The sequence below is a fragment of the Talpa occidentalis genome, unplaced genomic scaffold (genome assembly GCF_014898055.3).
Source record: "Talpa occidentalis isolate TD23 unplaced genomic scaffold, MPIMG_talOcc4v2.1 talOcc4.4, whole genome shotgun sequence".
NCBI classification, from domain to species: domain Eukaryota; kingdom Metazoa; phylum Chordata; class Mammalia; order Eulipotyphla; family Talpidae; genus Talpa; species Talpa occidentalis.
In genome coordinates, this window is record NW_023604295.1 from 73,766,422 (window position 1) to 73,786,202 (window position 19,781).

The following is a 19,781-nucleotide window of genomic DNA, read 5'->3' on the forward strand; positions in this document are numbered from 1 at the left end:
TCTCAAATTTAGCACTGACTAGCTGCATACCATCTATCTATAAGAGCTAGGGAAATGTATCAAACCACTCATATGTCAGTTTAACTCCTAGACCTGCATTCTTCTTCAGGACAACTCCAGAAGGGAAAATTAGACAGTCAGTATCCCCTTTATCTGCTGTACATAGTAAATTTGTATCTAAAGTTCCAACTGAATAAGGCATTTGATGACGAAAAGGAAAAAGACCAAAAAATCTGAAATTAGTGCCATGAAAGCAGAAACTAATTCTCTCTCCAGCCATCACTCCTAAAAACAATGTGTACTACTTTTATTGAAGAATAAATGAGTAAATCATAAATCCTTAAGCATTTGGTGATTCAGCATACTCCCAGGGAATTTTATTTTAATATGCTATTGATTATCTTATACATAAATATTAAATGAGACTCAGTTTATAGCAGTCCTGAAAAATGTCCTGTAAAGTTTTGAGTTGTTTTATTCTCTGAACAAAATGACCTAGTAAGGTTTATACCATAATTTGCTCCTAACTGGGTGTCATTACAATATGTCAGTTATTAGCAGCCATATATGTCACATAGATCACACATATACACATATATAATCATGAATGTCTATATATACCTATAAGTAATCAAAATATATTAGCTTTTCAGTCAGTTTAAATATGTATCAATTAAATTAACATTTGTTATTACATAAATTACAATATAGACAATTGATCATTGTGTTATTATATGGTAAATATACATAATGGAATACTACTCAGCAATAAAAAAGATAATCCCATGCCATTTGCAGCAGCATGGATGGAACTGGAAGGGATTATTCTCAGTGAAGTGAGCCAGAAGGAGAAAGATAAATGCCGGATGGTTTCACTTATATGTGAAATCTACAGAAACCAAAACAAATGATCATATAAAGACAAACTGTAAAACTGACCCTTGAAAGCAGAACATAGATTTGAGAGACTCAGGATGGGAGAGGGAGGGATGGGAGAGAAGAGCACAGTGGAGTGTGGTGGACTGTGGGCACTTTGGTGGTGGGAAAATTATGGCGACCACACCTGAGGGGAGAAATCCTCTATCATGAAAAAATAAACAAGATGTTAAAAAAAAAAAAAAAAAAAAAAACTAAAAAAAAATTGAGATTTGGAATATGATAATATAAGGTCCAAACAGGTAAAAATTAAAATCAGTCCTGTGTTGAATACCAAATGGCCATATATATCCATATATATCCTATATATATATATATTTATCCCTTTGTATGAGCTAGATATATCTATATATTGTCTTATGTAGACTTATATCTTCTTTTCCATCTTTAGAGAAATTTATTTATATATTATCTATCCATTTTCCTACACCTTAAAATTTGCATATTCAGTTACTCAAATAAAAAACCTGGGTATCGGGCCTCCCCCAAGTGGCGCAGCGGTTGATCACTGGCCTGCGAGGCTGCCCACAGCCTCTGCTGCGCTGGTTTGTTCCCCTGCCGGCTGCCGGCGAGGGTCCCACAAAAAAAAAAAAAAAAAAAAAAACCCACAAAAAAAGCCCTGGGTATCATATTTACGTCTTTCTCTCTGTCAACTTCAGACACTAAAGATGTCATTTTGACTTTTACCTCCAGTGTACATCTCCATTCCTATATTCTACTCCCTTTGTATCTAATCCAGTGTCATTATAAGAGCATATATTTATATGTAGTATATATTACATGTATATTTCTCTTAACTGCAGCAATCGGTTTGCCATTCTCCTCCCTATTTCCCCCTCTATTTCATTCACAGAGCATGAGTATATAAATGGTATTTCCATCAGGAGACAACTCTGAAAGCCATTGAAGAGTTATCCTGTGAAATTAAAATAAAAGCTGAGGGCCTACCCGATGGCGCAGCGGTTTGAGTGCAGCACTGTGAACTACCTGTCTGCAGCCTCTGCAGCGTGGGGTTGGTTCCCAGTAGGCCAGGGAGATACCCACATGGTGTGGCAGTCCTCTCCTGTCTCGCCTGCTGCTCCCCTCAGCAGTGTTTTTGGTCCATCTGCCTGTTCTGTTCCCTGCCCTGTCTCTGGTGAATTCTCTCATCCTCCCTTGCCCCTGGCCTGTACCCCAGTTCTTGTGTGAATAAATAAATCTTTAAAAAATAAAATAAAATAAAATAAAATAAAAGCTGACCCTTTACCAAGGCTACTGAGTAGAGCAAATCTAAATCCTGCCTCCTGCTGGCCTGATGTTACCTACCTCATCATTAACCCACCCCACCCACTAGGTCCAAACATTTTAAAGTTCATTAACTGAACCAAGATTTTTCTTCAACCTAGATTATTTCTTCTGCCTGTAGTACACTCAACCAGGATAATTTTCACTCATTTTTCAGGCCTCTGCTTAACCCTTGCTTTCTCAGTGTTCTCTCACTTCCAAACTAAAGGTTCTTTCTTATCAGTCTCTAACTTGGTGTGCTACCCTTTACCTTCATACATCTATTACAGTTATCCCTGCATATTCATATGCATGCTTATTTGAATGCTGTTTGTCTATCCACCATACCTGGCAACCAGGAGCGTGGGGATGCACGCCAATTTTCATTCCGTTACTATGTGATATTTGGTGCACAGAAATATTTTACATAATACTTTATGCAGCTAATTTGAACTATTTACTGAATGTCTGCTGTTTTCTGCCTATTGTTCTGGGCACTGGAGAAATAAAGGTGATAAAGACCAATTCCCTGGTATTCATGGAACTGACTCCCAAATACACAGAGTCAGACAATGAATACATAAGTATATTCCTTAAATCAAGGACTCTTTCAGTAAAGGGTGTTAAACAAAAATTTGGATTTTATGAAAGAATGAACACGTCTTGCCCTAATCAGGGTCCATTGGCTCAGATGGCCTCATTTTGTCTGTGTTTTGTTAACCCTGCCAGGCTTACTTCTGAGTGAGACTTTTGCTCTGGCACTTACAAACCTTCATCAATGGCATTCTTTGTCTTCTTTTCCATTTGTACTGGCAGCTGAGAAATTTGGCAATACCTTACATAGTGACTAATAGTAATACTTTTTTGCAGATGTAATATACCATATAAATGGCAAGTCCTGTACAAACACTAAATAATTAGTCTATATAATAACCCTAGCAAGATAGGGTGTAAAACTCTTGTTTTGTATGGAAATAACTGAATCATTGTAAATATACCTATTAAAATCACAACATAGTAAGAGGATGTGTGTTATGATTCTGAAATTCCTGACTTCTGGCTTTTGATTCCTAAGTAAACACAAATGCTATTATATAAAATGGTGTTTTACAAATGTGTATTTTTCATTAATAAATTCACTTAATTTATAGTTTAGTTTAAGGTATATAAAAACAAATGTTTAATAAGCTACTGCTATTTTTAAAAAAGAACAAATGATTTTAGCAACTTAACAAGTTGGACAGTACATTATTTCAGTGATCTGCCAGATATCAAGTCTGTTGAATTTTGACTACTTAGATGTTGGTCTTCATTGATGTATACCTTTCTCTGGTATAAACAACATATTTTTAACTTAAATCTGTGCTAAATGTAACTTTTGTTTGTCTTGATCACTAAGTACCACAGTAATAAACAATAGGTAGTATGGCATACATTTGTTGATTCCTGATGTGAAATAATTATACCATGAAACATGCAGGAAGCCATGGAGAGTTTTCATAGGAAGTGTTATGATACTCTTATTTCTGAAAAGTGGGAATGTAGTTTAAACTTGGAGCAAATATGGAAGTAATTCTAACTATGAAAAGATCGGGGTGGAGTATCCCCATTGCTGGAGCCCAATAGAAATGGAAGCATGCAACTGTTTAAGTAAGCTTGTTCCTCCTCCTGCATACACTGTCTTAAAAACAAACCAACAGGGCCTCCCCTGGTGGTGCAGCGGCTGAGTGCTGGGCTGTGAAACTGCCCGCAGCTTCTGCAGCAACGGTTCGAGGGATCCCACATAGCACGACAGACCTCTCCTGCTGCACTCGCTGCTCCCCTCAGCAGTCTATCTCATCAGTCTGCCTGTTCTGTTCCCCACTCTGGCTCTGGTGAATCTTCTCACCCTCCCGTACATCTGGCCTGTACCCAGTGCTTGTATAAATAAATAATCTTAAAAAAAAAAACAAAACAATAATGGCATATGGTAATGGATTATTGAGGTGCTGGTTGTGGACAGGGTGTGAAAATATGAATGTGTAGAGACTTGAACCTATAATCCCTAGAGTAGATACAAAAGTGTAAACCTGTTGTACCTCAATGAACATAAAATGTAAAAATAAATAACTTTCTGTTCATTACTTTTATTCCAGTAATAGTTTCTACATCTGTTTGCAGTTCCCTAAATTCATTGTTAGTTAAGGAGGAGTGATGTTTAACATCTGTCCACACTATATAACTTATTCAGAATATACAAGGTTTTTTTTTGTTTGTTTGTTTTATTTTGTGGAGGCCTAGGGGACTGCTTTCCTCTGGTAGAGCATAAGAGGCTTGTGCAGTCTTCAAAAGTTCTAGTTGTTGAGAAAATAAGTGCTTTAGTCAGCATATTGTCTTCCAAGATCTAAACCAAAGTATAATTTGGGGTTTAAAAATAAAGTTATATGCTATAAAAAAGCTCAAGTAGATGACATAATTATTGAAGAACATTCATGTCAAATTTTAAAATGTAAATATGCAAGCTTTAGGAAACAGTCATGATTAAGTCATAACTTTGTGTTGGTACTTGCAAGCATCATTTAAAAAATCAGATTCCTTAATCTTAGAAGATGATGATATAAGATGGCTACTACTTCATAGGATATTATTTTACATGATATAATTTTAGTTTTCCTCTTCAGTGGGTGAAGAATCTCTGTACATTAATTCTTGTTGTTGCATGTTTGGAATTATTATTCTTTTAAAGAATTTTTAGAGTTTGAACACATTTGTCTCCCAGATATGAGCTTAAAAAGTAGGAATGCAAATAATTATAAAAGCCTTTATGGTACTTCTTATCTAGCTTCCCAAACATTTATCTTAATACAAAATAACTTTCAAAAACCCTCATTGCATTACCATTTCCTAACAAGGTGATGGTTAATGTTACTTCTTGACAGCCATGAACATTTTTTGCATAAATTCTTCGTCAGACAGGATGTGTAAATTATATATTATTTATGTCTCATTTATATATCTCATATATCTCATTTAAATATATGGGAATTTATATAAAACCTATTAAGTGTCATAGAAATGACTAACATGTTCTCTACTCAAAATTAAAGACTAAGTAAGTACGTTTAACAGACATGTTACTGAGCATTTATAAAATGGTCTTTGTGAATATATTTCCTCATTTTTTGCCTCTAATATATCCTAATTTTGAAAGTCTTCATTGATTTTTTTTTCTTTCCCCAGTAAGCAGCTTTCTACTGTTTGCTACAAGGTTTCATTGACTCAGAAGCCTTGTAAGTAGAAAAAAAAAATCCCAAGACTGCATATTACTTCATTCTGTTTTCCCCCAAGATACCTACTTCTAATTAAGATACCCATATTTAATTAAAATACATATCATGCTAAATTTTCAGTCTGCACAAATAAAAATGAATAAAGAATCATTGATAAGCGTAAGCAAGACATATGTGATCTGAATGATGAATCCTAATTCACAGCATGCCACTGAAAGTTTTAAGTTGCCTCTTCCAAACATGAGAGAAAAAAAATCTAAGAATAATCTAGAGCACAGAAAGTAGTCAATGATAGCAAGTTGATTTTCTGGAGGGAATGTTCTCACTCAACTTCTGTCCAGTGGAGGAGCCTGAATATTAATCATATCATGATAGCTATCTGTAATGAATTATGAGCACTGTGTAAAGATAAAACCAGATAGACAGTCAAGTTGATAGAGAAGAGTCATTAGTGGACTGACATTTGTATTCTTGCTTCGCTGCTTACTCCTTATGAATCCCTCTTTCATAAAATGAAATGAAAAAATTAATTTTATCACAACCTGGTTATGAATTGATATTTGCCCTTATATAGCAAATGTTCAATAAATGTCAGTCATTAGAGCCATTATTATTATTACATTTGTAATATTAACTGTCATTATTGTTATTGCTATGTATGTAACATACTCCTTTCTTCCAGAGAGACTTAGATTATTAATTTTTATTTTTTTAATTTTTTTAAAGATTTATTTATTTTTATGCAAGAACTGGGGTTCAGGCCAGATGCGCGGGAGGGCGAGAGGATTCACCAGAGACAGAGCAGGGAACAGAACAGGCAGACTGATGAAATACGCTGCTAAGGGGAGCAGTGGGCGAGACAGGAGAGGTCTGCTTCACCATGTGGGATTCTAGCCGGCACTGTGTGGGATCGAACCCGCGCTGCAGAGGCTGCGGACAGCTTCACAGTGTGGCGCTCAACCACCTGCGCCACCAGGGAGGCCCTTAGATTATTAATTTTTAAGTCAAAGAGCTTGGAGGACACACCTCTCAGGTCCATAAGTGCACTGAGCTTCTGAGTTTGATGTTGAAGATGCAGTAGTTCACAAATAATTACTCCATGATTAGAGAACAAAAATAATGTTAGGAGGGCCTTGAACCTTACCAAAATTGGGTAGTTGTAAACCTGCAGTACCTGGATATGCAAGCACTGGTAAATCAAGTCTTGTGCAATAATGGAGTTGATTTGTTGGAAATACAATTTATTAGATAGGAAAATTGAATTTCACACTAAAAAGATGATGTGGTTAAAGAAGAAAGCAAAAGCACTGTATTGGGAACTGGAATATCTGTTTTCTTCTGGTCTCTTCCTGACAAATAACACATTCTAGTGACAGCTTCTGGGAACTAAGTTGCCTCTATTTATGAGGTGGATTAGATGTTGTCAAAGACACCCACCTGGTTTTATAATTTTGTACTTCACTCAAGTCTAAAATTTCCCACACTTAAAGAGTATGTTACAAATATGAGTCTACATAATACTTGAAACAGTTTCAGTTTAACTATATTTATATATGTGTGTATAAAATGTGTGTATGTATATATAATTTTACTATCTTCTCAACATTGGTGAAAACATGTTTACTTATTTTGAGAATTGTATTAAAACATAGATTTTCAGAAAGACAATTATTTGTTTTGTTTAAAGCTTTTAAAGACTAAATCTTAATCATTCTTTTAAGGTAAAAATCTTCTAGAAGATTCAAAGATTTAATGAAGCTTATGTTTTCTCTAATATAGAGTCACAAAGAGTGACGTGTTTAGCCAAATTTTATGTAACAAATTAAAACATATATGGAAAACAACAACATCATCAAAATCATCAAAAAACAACACATATATGGAAAAATATAATATTGTTAGGATATTAGGATGAAATGTGGTTTGTTCGATAACTTTGTAGGTGATGTTTACTTGGATTATTTATATATGTTAGGTGCTCTTTTCCTAATACTAAACCTTTTTGAGACATTAGCTGTGAATTTTGGAATTTAATACTGCTGAAGTCAAGAAACATTTGAAAATATGCATTTTGATTAATAGGGATGTGAGAGGAGAAAAAGGTATTTTTTTTAAAAAAAATTGTAGTTGAGGATACTTACAGTTACCACTTGTTTTTGTGCCAAGATGCTGCCAATCATTTGAATTCAATTTTAACTTTAATTACTTAAATATACACATGAATTAAGAAAATTAGATAATTTAGCTAAAAGTTTATGTAATTTTTAATGTGACAGATACTGTTTGCCCCAAAAGGAAATGTACAGGACAAGTATATGGGAAAAAGTTGCTTTAGTAAAAGAGAACAAAATCTCAGATTCATAACTTTATGCAGAGTTGAATGTAGCCATAGGCAATACTAGAATTTTATGCTTTACAGCTGCAAAAATAATTACATGAACATTATCTAAGCAACAATCTTTAATGGATTACATTTTGTTAGCTTTTCATTATATACAATAAAAGTCCAAATAGCATAGTAAATGGGGTAAAAAAACCTATTTATCTGACTTAGACCTTTGATATTTTTGAGAAAGATATTATGTCAATTTCTAAATAAGTTGTAGTATTACCAAGATGATTTTAAGCTCACCCAGTAGAAAGTTGTGCAAATTATTTATTTTAAAAAATATTTCACTTTTGTGTGTTTCATGGGTGTTAAAATTTTTCAGAGGTGCTATTATAAATTGACAATGTGATCCCTCAAAAGCATATACTATTTTTAAGGTCAGTTTATTTATTTTTCTCTATATAAACCTTTTATTTCATTTGTGGTATTTATAAGTAGCACATTTATAAATAGTAAAAGTTCTCATACTCTGATTTTTTGTTATGTGGCAATAGAAGCTATAGTTTTAGTTCAGCAAAGTTTACATTTCTCTCTCTCTCTCTCTCTTTCTCTCTCTCTCTCTCTCTCTCTCTCCACACACACACACACACACACACACACACATACACACACATGCTTTTTTTTCTATCCCCTGCATAAACCACCCTTGCCCATAACCCACCTCCCTCTCTCACCCATTCCTTCCTTCCACTCTCCACTCTCCGCTTTTCCCTCTGGTAACCATTATGTTCTTTTTGGTGAAGTCAAATTTTTATTTCTTTAATTATTTGTGTATAATTCTTTACTGGCTATTTATATTCCACAGATGAGTGAGACTATCTGAAATCTATCTTTCACATTTTGACTGATTTCACTTAACATAATTAATTCAAAATCCATCATTTTTGTCCCAAAGGACACAATCTCATCTTTTTTCACAGCTGTGTAATATTCCATGGATTGTATGTTCCACAGTTTCTCTATCCATTCATCTGCTTTTTGTTTTATTTTATTTTTTACATAGAAGTACTGGGGTGGGAAGATTTACCCGAAATAGAGTGGGGAGCAGAACTGGTGGATTTACTGAAATACACTGCTGTGGGATCAGTGGGTGAGACAGGAGAGGTCTTACTACACCAGTGTGGGTTAGCTCCTTGATCAGGGATGAACTCAGGCCATAGGGGTGATAGCTCTGAGACGTAATCTCTGGGCCACCAGGGAAGCCCCCTATACATTAATCTGTGGAAAGGCTGTTGGGTTGATTCAATATTTTGGCAATTGTATTCATAGGTATTGTCAAATCCTTTCATATTAGATTTTTCATGTTATTTGGATAAATACCCAATAGCACTATTGCTTGGTCAAATGGAATTTCCATTTTTATTTCCTTAAGAAATCTCCATACTGTTTTACACAGAGACTATAGCAGCTTGCCTTCCTACCAACAGTGGATAAGAGTTCCATTTTCACTGCAACCTCAACAGTGTTTGTTAATTCTGTTCTTTTTATATGGACCATTCTCACAGGAGTGAAGTGCTATCTCAGTGTGTTTTTAATTTGTATTTCTCTTATAACAAGGGACATGAAGCATTTTTTATTATGTTTATAGTATGAACTAATTTTAAAATACAGATTCATCTTCTTTTCCACATTTTATTTCAACAGTTTGAAAGTAAATTGTTTTATATAAATAGTATGCTATAGTATGTTAATATTATATTGGTGTCTAGTAGACATTGCAGAAATGAATTGTTTCCCCTCTAAAAAAATAGGGCTATTATCATAAGTGGAATTAGTAATATCTCTCACCCTGAATAGGTTTAAGTATTTAATTAAATAATATGTACAAACAGAAGACAAAAAATATATTAGAATATGCAAGGTAACATTGTTGCTAGCAGTTCTGTGCTTAGTGGTGCCTTCTAACACTCTCCCCTACTCAGCGATCTTGGAAAAATGCAGATTTTGAATGTAGTTGCTTTGCAAATATGTCTAAAGATTTATAATGAGCAAATTTAAAGTATGACTTATAAATTCTATACTTTAATTCAAAATACCACATAATTAAATGCATGTTTAGAGGATTGTTTTTACTTTTAATAGTTTTGTTTGTATGTGCATGTAATTAGTTTAATGAGAGAAAGCATCATCTCCATGTGCCATGTAAGTAAGGGATGATTGTTTTATTTACTGTCACATGGATAAAAATGTAGGCAGTAGGCAGAAAAGAAATCCAAGATTAAGATAAGCCAAATACATACTGTGAGGGCACTAAGTGACAAAATAATACTTGCCCACCAGTCTATGAAGAATATCATATCATACCTGCTGCATGTTTAAGGCCAGATATATTTATAAAATTGCTTATGTGTGTAAGTAGATATAGATTCTCCCAGATGTTTTGAGGGAGCTATTAGAAGTCATTTATATTAAATGTCTCTTTTGCTGATGCTCAGAGGTAAGGACTGTATCAGTGTTGAATGTAACAATGTAATCTTGTTTCTGCAGTTCTCCGGGATGACTTTAGACAAAATCCTTCTGACGTCATGGTAGCAGTGGGGGAACCTGCAGTGATGGAATGCCAGCCTCCACGAGGCCATCCTGAACCCACCATTTCATGGAAGAAAGATGGCTCTCCACTGGATGATAAAGACGAGAGAATAACTGTGAGTATTTATTTCAGCAGCGGGGAATATATAGAGAGCTGCAAAGAAAAAGGTAAAGGAAAGTAGGTTCTTCTACATAATGAGTTATTTTATCTCCCAGCTTCAACTGTTCTTTTCTAGTAAATATATTTCAATTGTTCCTGTGTTGCCATGAAAGTAACTGAAGAAAATGTACATTGTTCAGTTTGGGGATCAGTAAAGAAAGCTTTAATTACTATGTTAATGTCTTCAAATTAGCACTTTCATGTTCACTTAATTATTATAACTCAGGGCATATCATATTTCTAGTGTAACAGTAAAACTTGTTTGTCAAAAAAACAAAAATCAGTAGTATAGTATGTTTCCAGAAAACCTCATAAAATTTAGGATTTCTTATTGTTCTTTTTAATTTTTTTTCCGTTCTAAAGGATATGTTTCTGAAAAATAAAATTCCATTCTGGATGATTATAATTTATTTACCTCATTCCCAAATTAATTTGACTAGATTACTGAATTTCAAATTTTTCTTGTTATACAAGTAGAAAAGTATATACTACCTTAGTAAGTAATGATGCATTTTCTTCCTGATATCCTTAATTCTGTGTGACTTCCTTGAATTGTCTATCTCATGCTGTGTTTGCAGAAGTACCTAAAATACAGTATTCCCTTTTCCAGTTTCCCTTGCTCTGCACACACTCTGCCTGTTGTCAATTCATTGGCAGAGATTTAAAGTTCCCCAGGAGACTGTATAAGAAAAGGCTGCTGCTAATGTTGTGGAGGAACAAAGTTAAAACACAGATCATGGGATCCTAATAGTTACTTTTAAAGTTTCTGAATAGCCTGTTAGCAGATTAGCTTGGAAATTAAATAGTGAAAAAAGTTGAGGAGACCATGGTAGATAAGGTTTTAGGGAACTTGAAAGAAAAATCAAGCATTTTCCTGCACTGATCTGAGTTAGATTAAGTCTCTCAAAGGAATTTTATAATTTGAGAATTTCAGGTGAACATGACCTACCTCTACTTTTAAGAAATGCTGAAAAGTTACAAAGCAAACTCAATTTGTAAATCTTCGTTTTAGGAAATGGAGTAAAGAATACAGGAGATTAGAACATATAGAAACAAATTCTTCTCTTGTTAGTAAAAATAAATTCCTTTTAGAGTTAGGCTCAATTAAGATATTTTTCCTTAAAAACATATCCTAAGACACTTAATGATCATTTCCATAATTCAGACTTTTCTGATGATTCAAACACATTGAAACCATTATTATCCTTCTCCTTCCTCATGTTTTTCCTGATTACCTATTTGTGTTTAATACAAATTAACATAGAATTCTCAGCATTCACAGCATAAAATATTAATAGAAATCAGGGCCTCCCCTGGTGGCACAGGCAGTTGAGCACAGCACTGTGAAGCTGTCCGCATCCTCTACAAGCGTGGGTTCAATCCCAGTCGGCCAGCAAGATACGCACATGGCGCAGCGGACCTCTCCTGTCTTGCCTGCTGCTCCCCTCAAGAGTGTATTTCAGTCACTCTGCCTGTTCTGTTCCCTGCTCTGTCTTTGGTGAATCCTCTCACCCTCCCACACATCTGGTCTGTACCCCAGTTCTTGTATGCATGAATAAACTTTAAAAAAAATACTAATAGGAATCAGTGAGTGCCCTTCTGGAGTTATATTTTGTGAGTATACAGATAAAAACAAATTAGATAGTATAACATATAATGTGTTAGCCTCTTTAACAAGGCCTATAAATGGTAAAGTATACATGATTAATTATGTCTGGGGTAGAATTCCAATTTTAAGTAGGGTGCCCAAAAGAGTATTTCCAAAAAACCTGTAAGATTCGGTGGAGGGAATTACAGATATTTCTGGGTAAAGTGTCCTAAGAAGACAAAACAAATAAATATAAAGACCCTAAGATGGGATGTACCTAAAACATTCAAAAAACTGGTCAGTGTGAGTTCTGATAAGTGAACAAGGGAAGGTAGTGGGTTGGGGGTGTGGTTGTGGGGGCAGCAGTTGATAATATGAACTGACTGTAGGGCCTTGTATACCTTGTCAATAGTCAAACATTTCCTCTGAGCGATCTGTAAAGCATCACAAATTTCTCAGCAGAAACCTCTGCTGTCTTAGGAACACATTGAAGATAATAATGGCAGAAATAGGGTGACTAGTTAGGATCTCATGCAGTGACTCAGGCAGGAGGGAGATAGTGGTTTGGACCAGTTATTAAGGGCAGAAAGAGTGAGAAGGGCCTAGATTCTGGATCTACTGTGAAGAAATAGAGAATACGATTTGCTAACAGGTTGATGTGGTTTGTGAGAAAAAGAAACATCAAGGATTACCCTAATAGGTTGGTTTGAGCAGTTAAAAAGACAGAGATGCCATTAATTATAGAAGAAGATTTGGGGTGGAAAGTATCAAGAGCTCACTTTCAGATGTTGTAATTCTGAAATTCTTATTAGATATCCAAGTATAAATGTCAAATGAGCAGTTGGAAACATGAGTCAGAAATTCATAGTTGAGGTTGAAGCTGGAGAAAAAATTGAGTTGTGGTAGACACAACAAGTTGTCATTGCTCTGCAATCATCCCCTCTTACTGGGCAGATGAAAGACTGCTTCCCAGCCTTCTTGCTTTGAGGCAGACCAATTTGACTAGTTCAGCTTCATGGGCCATGAGTCAAAATTAAAGAAATTAAATACTAGTGAGTGAACCTCCAATGCTCTTTCTTTACCATGTGGCAACCATGTTGCAAGTAGTACACAACAGCATGGAAGATACCCCAAGAACCTGGGCCCCTGGATTATGTGGAGCAGAAATTTCCTATAATCTCTTTGTCTTCCTATGAGCATGTAGAATGAATAAGTAAATATTTGTTGTATTAAATCATGGTGAATTTCTTACCACAGACTAATGCAACCTATCCTAATGAATATGGAAGTCATCACCAAGTATGTGTTTAAAAATGGGAGACAGGGGAGTGAATATACATGGAGGGAGAATGAAAAGATCCAATGGTTGGTTCTCATGGCCAAGAGGCAGAAAGAGCAGAGGAGACTGAAAGGGAGCAGTCAGGAAGGAAGGAGTGAAACCACAAGTCCGGACAAGTGGAGACAATGTTTTAAAGAGGTGGCAATGACTCAGTCAGTGGCATCTGGTATATCAAGTAATGTAGTGGTTAAGAATTGACCATTGTATTGAACAACTTGGTTGTCAGTCATAGGTGAGAGTAGGAAGAAGTTTCAGTGGTGTGGTGGGGTTAAACCTCACTGAACTGATTCAAGAGAGTTTATAGACTGAAATCAGAATCAGACTGTAGATAATTCTTTTTATATTGGATCTCATGTGCTAGATATGAAAGCAAAGTTGATTATATTCTCACATTTTGAAAGGTCTTAAAGTTGTGTGTGTGAGTGTACATGGACTTGTAAAGCCTCTGTGTGTGTGTGTGTGTGTGTGTGTGTGTGTGTGACCTTAGCAGTTTATACCTATTGCAGTCAATTTGATTTTAAAAAATCCTTGGAAGTTCTTGTATCAGATATTGAATTAGAAGAAATTTTGGCTAATGCCAAAATGCTTAATTTATTGCAGGCTCCGCATTTACCTTTTGCTGTCTGGAGGGGTACTATCTTAGAGTACCAACTCTTCTGTCCCATTGTAGTTGAGTCAGTGTACGGACCACTTCCAATCAGGAATCAAATAATTAAAGTTGCAAAAACCTGATTATGAAAGGATGCCAAGATGTTAATATATACATAATTTAAAAATCATCTTAAAAGCTGCCAAAATGATGATCCATGATAGTGTTCCATATGCTAGGAAGTAGTAACATCTGAAACTTTCACTATTTCTAAGACCATCTGTGTGTTTTGTGTAAATTATGACTCTTAAACTGATAAAACACTAGAGGTAAAAAGTACATTTATACATGCAAGGGAGTGAAAAGACTAAAAATCAGCATTTTAGTTTCAAAATTACTGTTCTAAATTAGATCATAATTGTTTTTGTTTTATTTTCATCCTTCAGGCAAAACGAAAACTGAGTAATTAAAACAGAAACAGAATGCCTGATGTTATTTCTGAATTTTTTTTTCAAAAATCAAAAGTAAATTCTTAAGAGATGTTGGTTATTAGATATTTTATGTGATTCTTCTTTCCTCAGCTTTGTTTTTAAATGATTGTTTTCATTTCTATTGTTAATGGACTTTGCCAAATGTGTTGAGTACAGACAAACAGGAGATTAAAGCGTATAATATCTTTATGAAAGGCAAGTGAAGATTGCACGGTTATTGCTACAGTTCTGGTTATAGGAATTTCTAGAGTTCTTTAATGTGGTGGCTTTCTTTGTTGAAAATTTAAAGTACGACTTTCCCAGCTGTGAGAACAAAGACACACCCTACAAAAAGTGGGAATATGTAATTGAACTGTAGCTGCACCTGTATTTATTGATGTTCTTAAGTCATTTCTTTCTTATATTGACCTGGATTCTGAGCCAAATTTTAGATCTATGATGATTATAAACCAGGTATATATAAATAGCATTTTCTTATTTTTCTACCTGACAGGAGACTCTTTCAGAACTCATTTGGCACATATTAGAATAATTGAAAGAGGCCTTACATAATGTTTGTCTCTAATGTTCTTTCTTTCTTTTTCCCAGACATAAATATATTTATATTTAGAATTAGAAGTAGAAGTAGTATAACGGGCAGACTGGATTAAATAGATTTACCTCATGGGGCTGAGAGTCATATCCATTATTATTAATAAATGAAATATTCTCATAGAAATGAATCAAAAAACCAAAGACTGTTCTTTGATGTTAAACAACATTCTGATAGACTTTAAAGAAAGTTATATAATTTTTAAATATTTATTTATTTATGCATACAAAAACCAGAGTATAGGCCAGAGGTGTAGGGGCGAGAGGATTCACCAGAGACAGAGTGGGGAGCAGAATAAGTGGATTGACTGACAGGAGAGTCTGCTGCACCATGTGGGTTAGCTTCCTGGCTGGGGATTGAACTCGTTCTGCAGTGAATGCAGATAGCTTCATAGTGCTGAGACGTAATCCCTTGTGCCACCAAGGAGGCCCCAGAAAGTTATATATTTATTTTGTAAATTTCATTTTTGGAAATACTGTCTTTAAGTTTTAGATTATTTTGTAAAAGTGGAAAATCAAGAATGTTGAGATTGAAAAAATAATACCAAATAGTGAAAAAAATCAAATAATTAAAATTTCCCTTGTGTTAAAGAAAAAAATCTACATATAGTTGAAAGTTGACATCGCAAATATTTTCCTATACTATAAAGGCCTTAACTATGTAGAAAGATGGACAGTTATAAAAAATATTTTAAATTAAAACTAACAGGCCCCAAAACAATGAAGAAAAATTTTAATATGATTTACCTAAATTAAAAAGAAAACACTTATATGTGTTTTCTTTTTAATTTAGGTAACACTGGTCTACAACATAGTTTAAATTTCAGGTATAAAACTATGTACTTGAACATAGGCATACACTACACCACAATCACCACTGTAAGTCCAGTTTCCATCTACCACCATGCAATTCACTCATTAACCCAGTTTATCCATCCTTGTGCCTTCCTGCCCTTTTGATCACCACCACTCTGTTGTAGGAATCTAAGGGTTTATTTTGTTTATTCATTAATATTTTTTCATTATCTTCCACATGTGACTGAAATGATACAGCATTTGTTTTTCTACAGCTAACTTATTTTAATTAGAATAATTCCTTCCTGTTCCCTCTTGTTTCTGTGCTTGTAATATTTCATCTTTTTTTTTTCTTTTAAGCTGAGTAGTATTAGATTACATACATGTGAAACATCTTATTCACTGATCTGTCAGTGGTCATGTAGTTTGTTTCCATATCTTGGTTACAATAAATAATGTTCCAGAGAATATAAGGGTGTGTATATTTTTTCAAATTAATTATTTTTATTCTCAGATAAATGTCCAAAAGTGGAATAGATAGATCATATAGTATTTCTAATCTTATTTTTAAGAAATCTACATACTGTTTCCCATGATGGCTGTACCATTGTAAATTCCCACCAACATTATAAGGATTTCCTTTTCTCCATATCCTTACCAACATACATTTCATCTTTTTTTTTGATAATAATCATTCTGACTTGTATGAGATGATATATTTTGTGGTGTTGATTTACATTTATGATTTTGGTTTTCTGAATGGAGTGAGTAGTCTTTGGCAAAGAGAAAGTTACTAGTGTAAACCCATTGCTAAAACATATTAAGTTAAGGACCCTATCTCATATATACAAAAAAATTAACATACAATGGCTAAAGGACTTAAATATCAGTTCTGAAACCATAAAATACATAGAAGAAAACATAAGTAAAGCACTTCATGACATAAGCTTTTGGTGATGTCTTGGTGGATTCATCTCCCATAATGAGGAAAAGTGGATTCATCTCCAGTAATAGGAAAACAAAGGAAAAATATAAACAATTGAAACTACATTAATCTAAAAAGCTTTGGCACAGTGAAAGAAGCTAATTAAAACTAAGAAACCCAACTGAATAGGAGGAAAGATTTGTACACTATGTATCTGATAGGGGCTTATATTGACATCTAAAATGAACACATATATCTCAATAAAAACAAAACAAATAAACCAATTGTCAAATTGTCAGAGAAGCTAAATAGGGACTTCTCCAAAGGAGATATACAAATGACCTACAAACAAATGGGAAAATGCTTAACATCACTTATCATCACCTATCACAGATATGCAAATAAAAACTTCAGTGAGATGACACCTCACTGAAGAATGGGCCATACCAAAAAGACCAGAAACAACAAATGCTGATGAGGATGTGGAGAAAAGGGAACTCTTTACACTCTTAGTAGGAATGCCAACTAGTGAGAATTCCTATGGAAAAGAGTATGAAGGTTTCACAAAATTAGAAATGGATCTGCCATACTGTCCAACAGTTCTACTCCTAGGTATCTACCTGAAGAATTAAAAAAAAAAAAAAAAACCACATTAATTTGAAGGGAACCTTTGTACTCCCGTGTTCATTGTAGCACTCTTTATATTAGCCAAGGTATGTGGCCACCTAAGTGCCAAAAAATGGATGAATGGATCAAGATGTGTGTACCAGATGCTTTTTATTATCATATTTAATCCCATAAATTATGTGTGTGTGTGTGTGTGTATGTGCAAAGCGTGAGGTGCATGTGGGGAGAGAGATCCTTTAAATCCTGCTACAACCCTGTAAGATAAATGGTAAAAATTAACCAGTATAGTGAAGCTACATTAACTCCAAATTGGCTGGGAGGACTATTATGTGGGCACCTGTCATTTTTTCACCAATAACATCTTCTGTGGTTTCCCATCACTTTTGCTATATGTATGTATATTATGTATATATGTGTGTATATATATACATACACACATGTACTTTGTGTATTGTACTTTCTAATTTAAACTCGGAATGACAGTAACTCTTAGTTTTCACTACGAATTGTCTTTAATTTTGTTAGGATCTGGAATAATTCACACAGTAGAGATGATGGTGTCTTAAAAGTGGGCTTCATATATTTGAGAATTAGTCTATGTTATGACAAATAATAGAAATGATAACCTAACAAATCTATAAAATTGAAAATATTTATTGTTTTCACAATAAATGGCACAAAATAGTGAAGTTTAACAGAAGGTTATAGTTCAGATAAACTAAAATTATGTGTTCTGAATACTAGAAGTCTTACCTCAATAGACACTAGGACATTATCTAAAGAGAATGTTAGTAACATTGATCATTTGACATTTAGCAAAAGAAAGATTTTTATTAAAAGGATGGAATGAATCAATGACTAATTCCACTGAATGTGCCTTATAATGAACTGCCCAAACTGTAGATTTGCCAGGTTGTAATATCATTAACTGTACACATTTCAAAAATTATTGCTTAAAAATTAAGCAGTTTTGAGGTATTATTTAATGAATGGGAAGTTGAAATAAAGAAAATTTTATGACTGTTTTGTTTGGTTAACTTTGATAGGTATAGTATAATATAGTAAAAATTGCTACTATAACAATACAGTCTAAATGGTAAGCTCTCCCTGGATTCAATGCTGAAATTCTGTAGTTTCTTCAAAATAACCTTTGGCTTGAATTTATCCTGAATCATTTCATTTTAGTTTACTGTAAGAGCTTAAAGGTTATTCATATTTTCATGTTTGAAATTCTGAGTTTTTAAACTAAAATTTAGAAATGAAAATTATATGATTTTCCCATATACTTTTGTGATAAAACTTTTTGAATAACATTATTTTTGATACAAGCTATGCATTAAAAATTTTATTCCCTTTTCTAACTTTCCTCAAACTAGCAAACTACAAATTTACTACAGGATTGCACATTTTGTTTTGATATTTTTTTTTACTTGATTGTAAAATAGGTGATGGAAAAATAATTTATCATTAGTTATTTATTTGCATCAAAACCATAACTGACCAGAAACCATTTTATTGTCAATTTCATATACTTATCATAAAATTACATTAAGATTTTATTCATTCTGGAGCCTCCCTAGTGGTGCAAGGGATTAAGTCTCAGCACCATGAAGCTATCAGCAGCCACTGCAGCACAAGTTCGATCCCCAACCAGGGAGCTAACCCACATGGCACAGCAGACCTCTCCTGTCTCACCTGATGCTCCTTTTAAGCCATGTATTTCAGTAGATCCTCCTGTTCTGCTCCCCAGTCTATCTCTGGTGAATCTTCTCACCCCAAGCATTTCTGGCCTATAACCCTGCTTTTGTTTGCATAAATAAATAAAATGAATCTTTTAAAAAGATTTTATTCATTATTTGTCTTTTAAAAAGGTAGAAAAAACATTATAGCACCTGTATGTCTGAACATGATGTGAAAGCATATTTGATAGACTTTTCTTGATATGTTTAAATTAGATGGCCAATCATCCTGGTTTCCTAGGACCATTCTGGCATAGCATTGGAAATCTCTAGTTCTGAGGGGAATAAAAAAAAACAAACAGGGAGAGTTGGTTACCCCGATTCTATATAGTTTAAAGGTCTTTATACGTAAATGGGAAATCACATGCAAACATGATAATAGTCAAATAGATGTATTTTTAGCGTGTCCTTCATAAGCAGATTAATAATTTGAAAATTATTAGTGAAGTTAGGAGAAAAATTCAGTTCTGCATTAAAAAAAAAATGTATTTAACTCTTCCCATGCTAAAGAAGTACGGTTGTTAGAATGCAGTATGTCATCAGTTCTTTTT

The 19,781-nt window shown here is 34.0% G+C and overlaps 1 protein-coding gene across 1 annotated transcript in view; it reads left to right on the forward strand.

The window, feature by feature from the left end:
• Nucleotides 1-19,781, forward strand: part of ROBO1 (roundabout guidance receptor 1) — a 912,258-nt gene that overhangs the window by 763,010 nt on the left and 129,467 nt on the right. Inside the window, exon 5 of the mRNA XM_037525700.2 lies at nucleotides 10,345-10,502. Coding sequence (XP_037381597.2) covers nucleotides 10,345-10,502 — 158 coding nt within the window. The remainder of the gene's footprint in view (nucleotides 1-10,344; nucleotides 10,503-19,781) is intronic.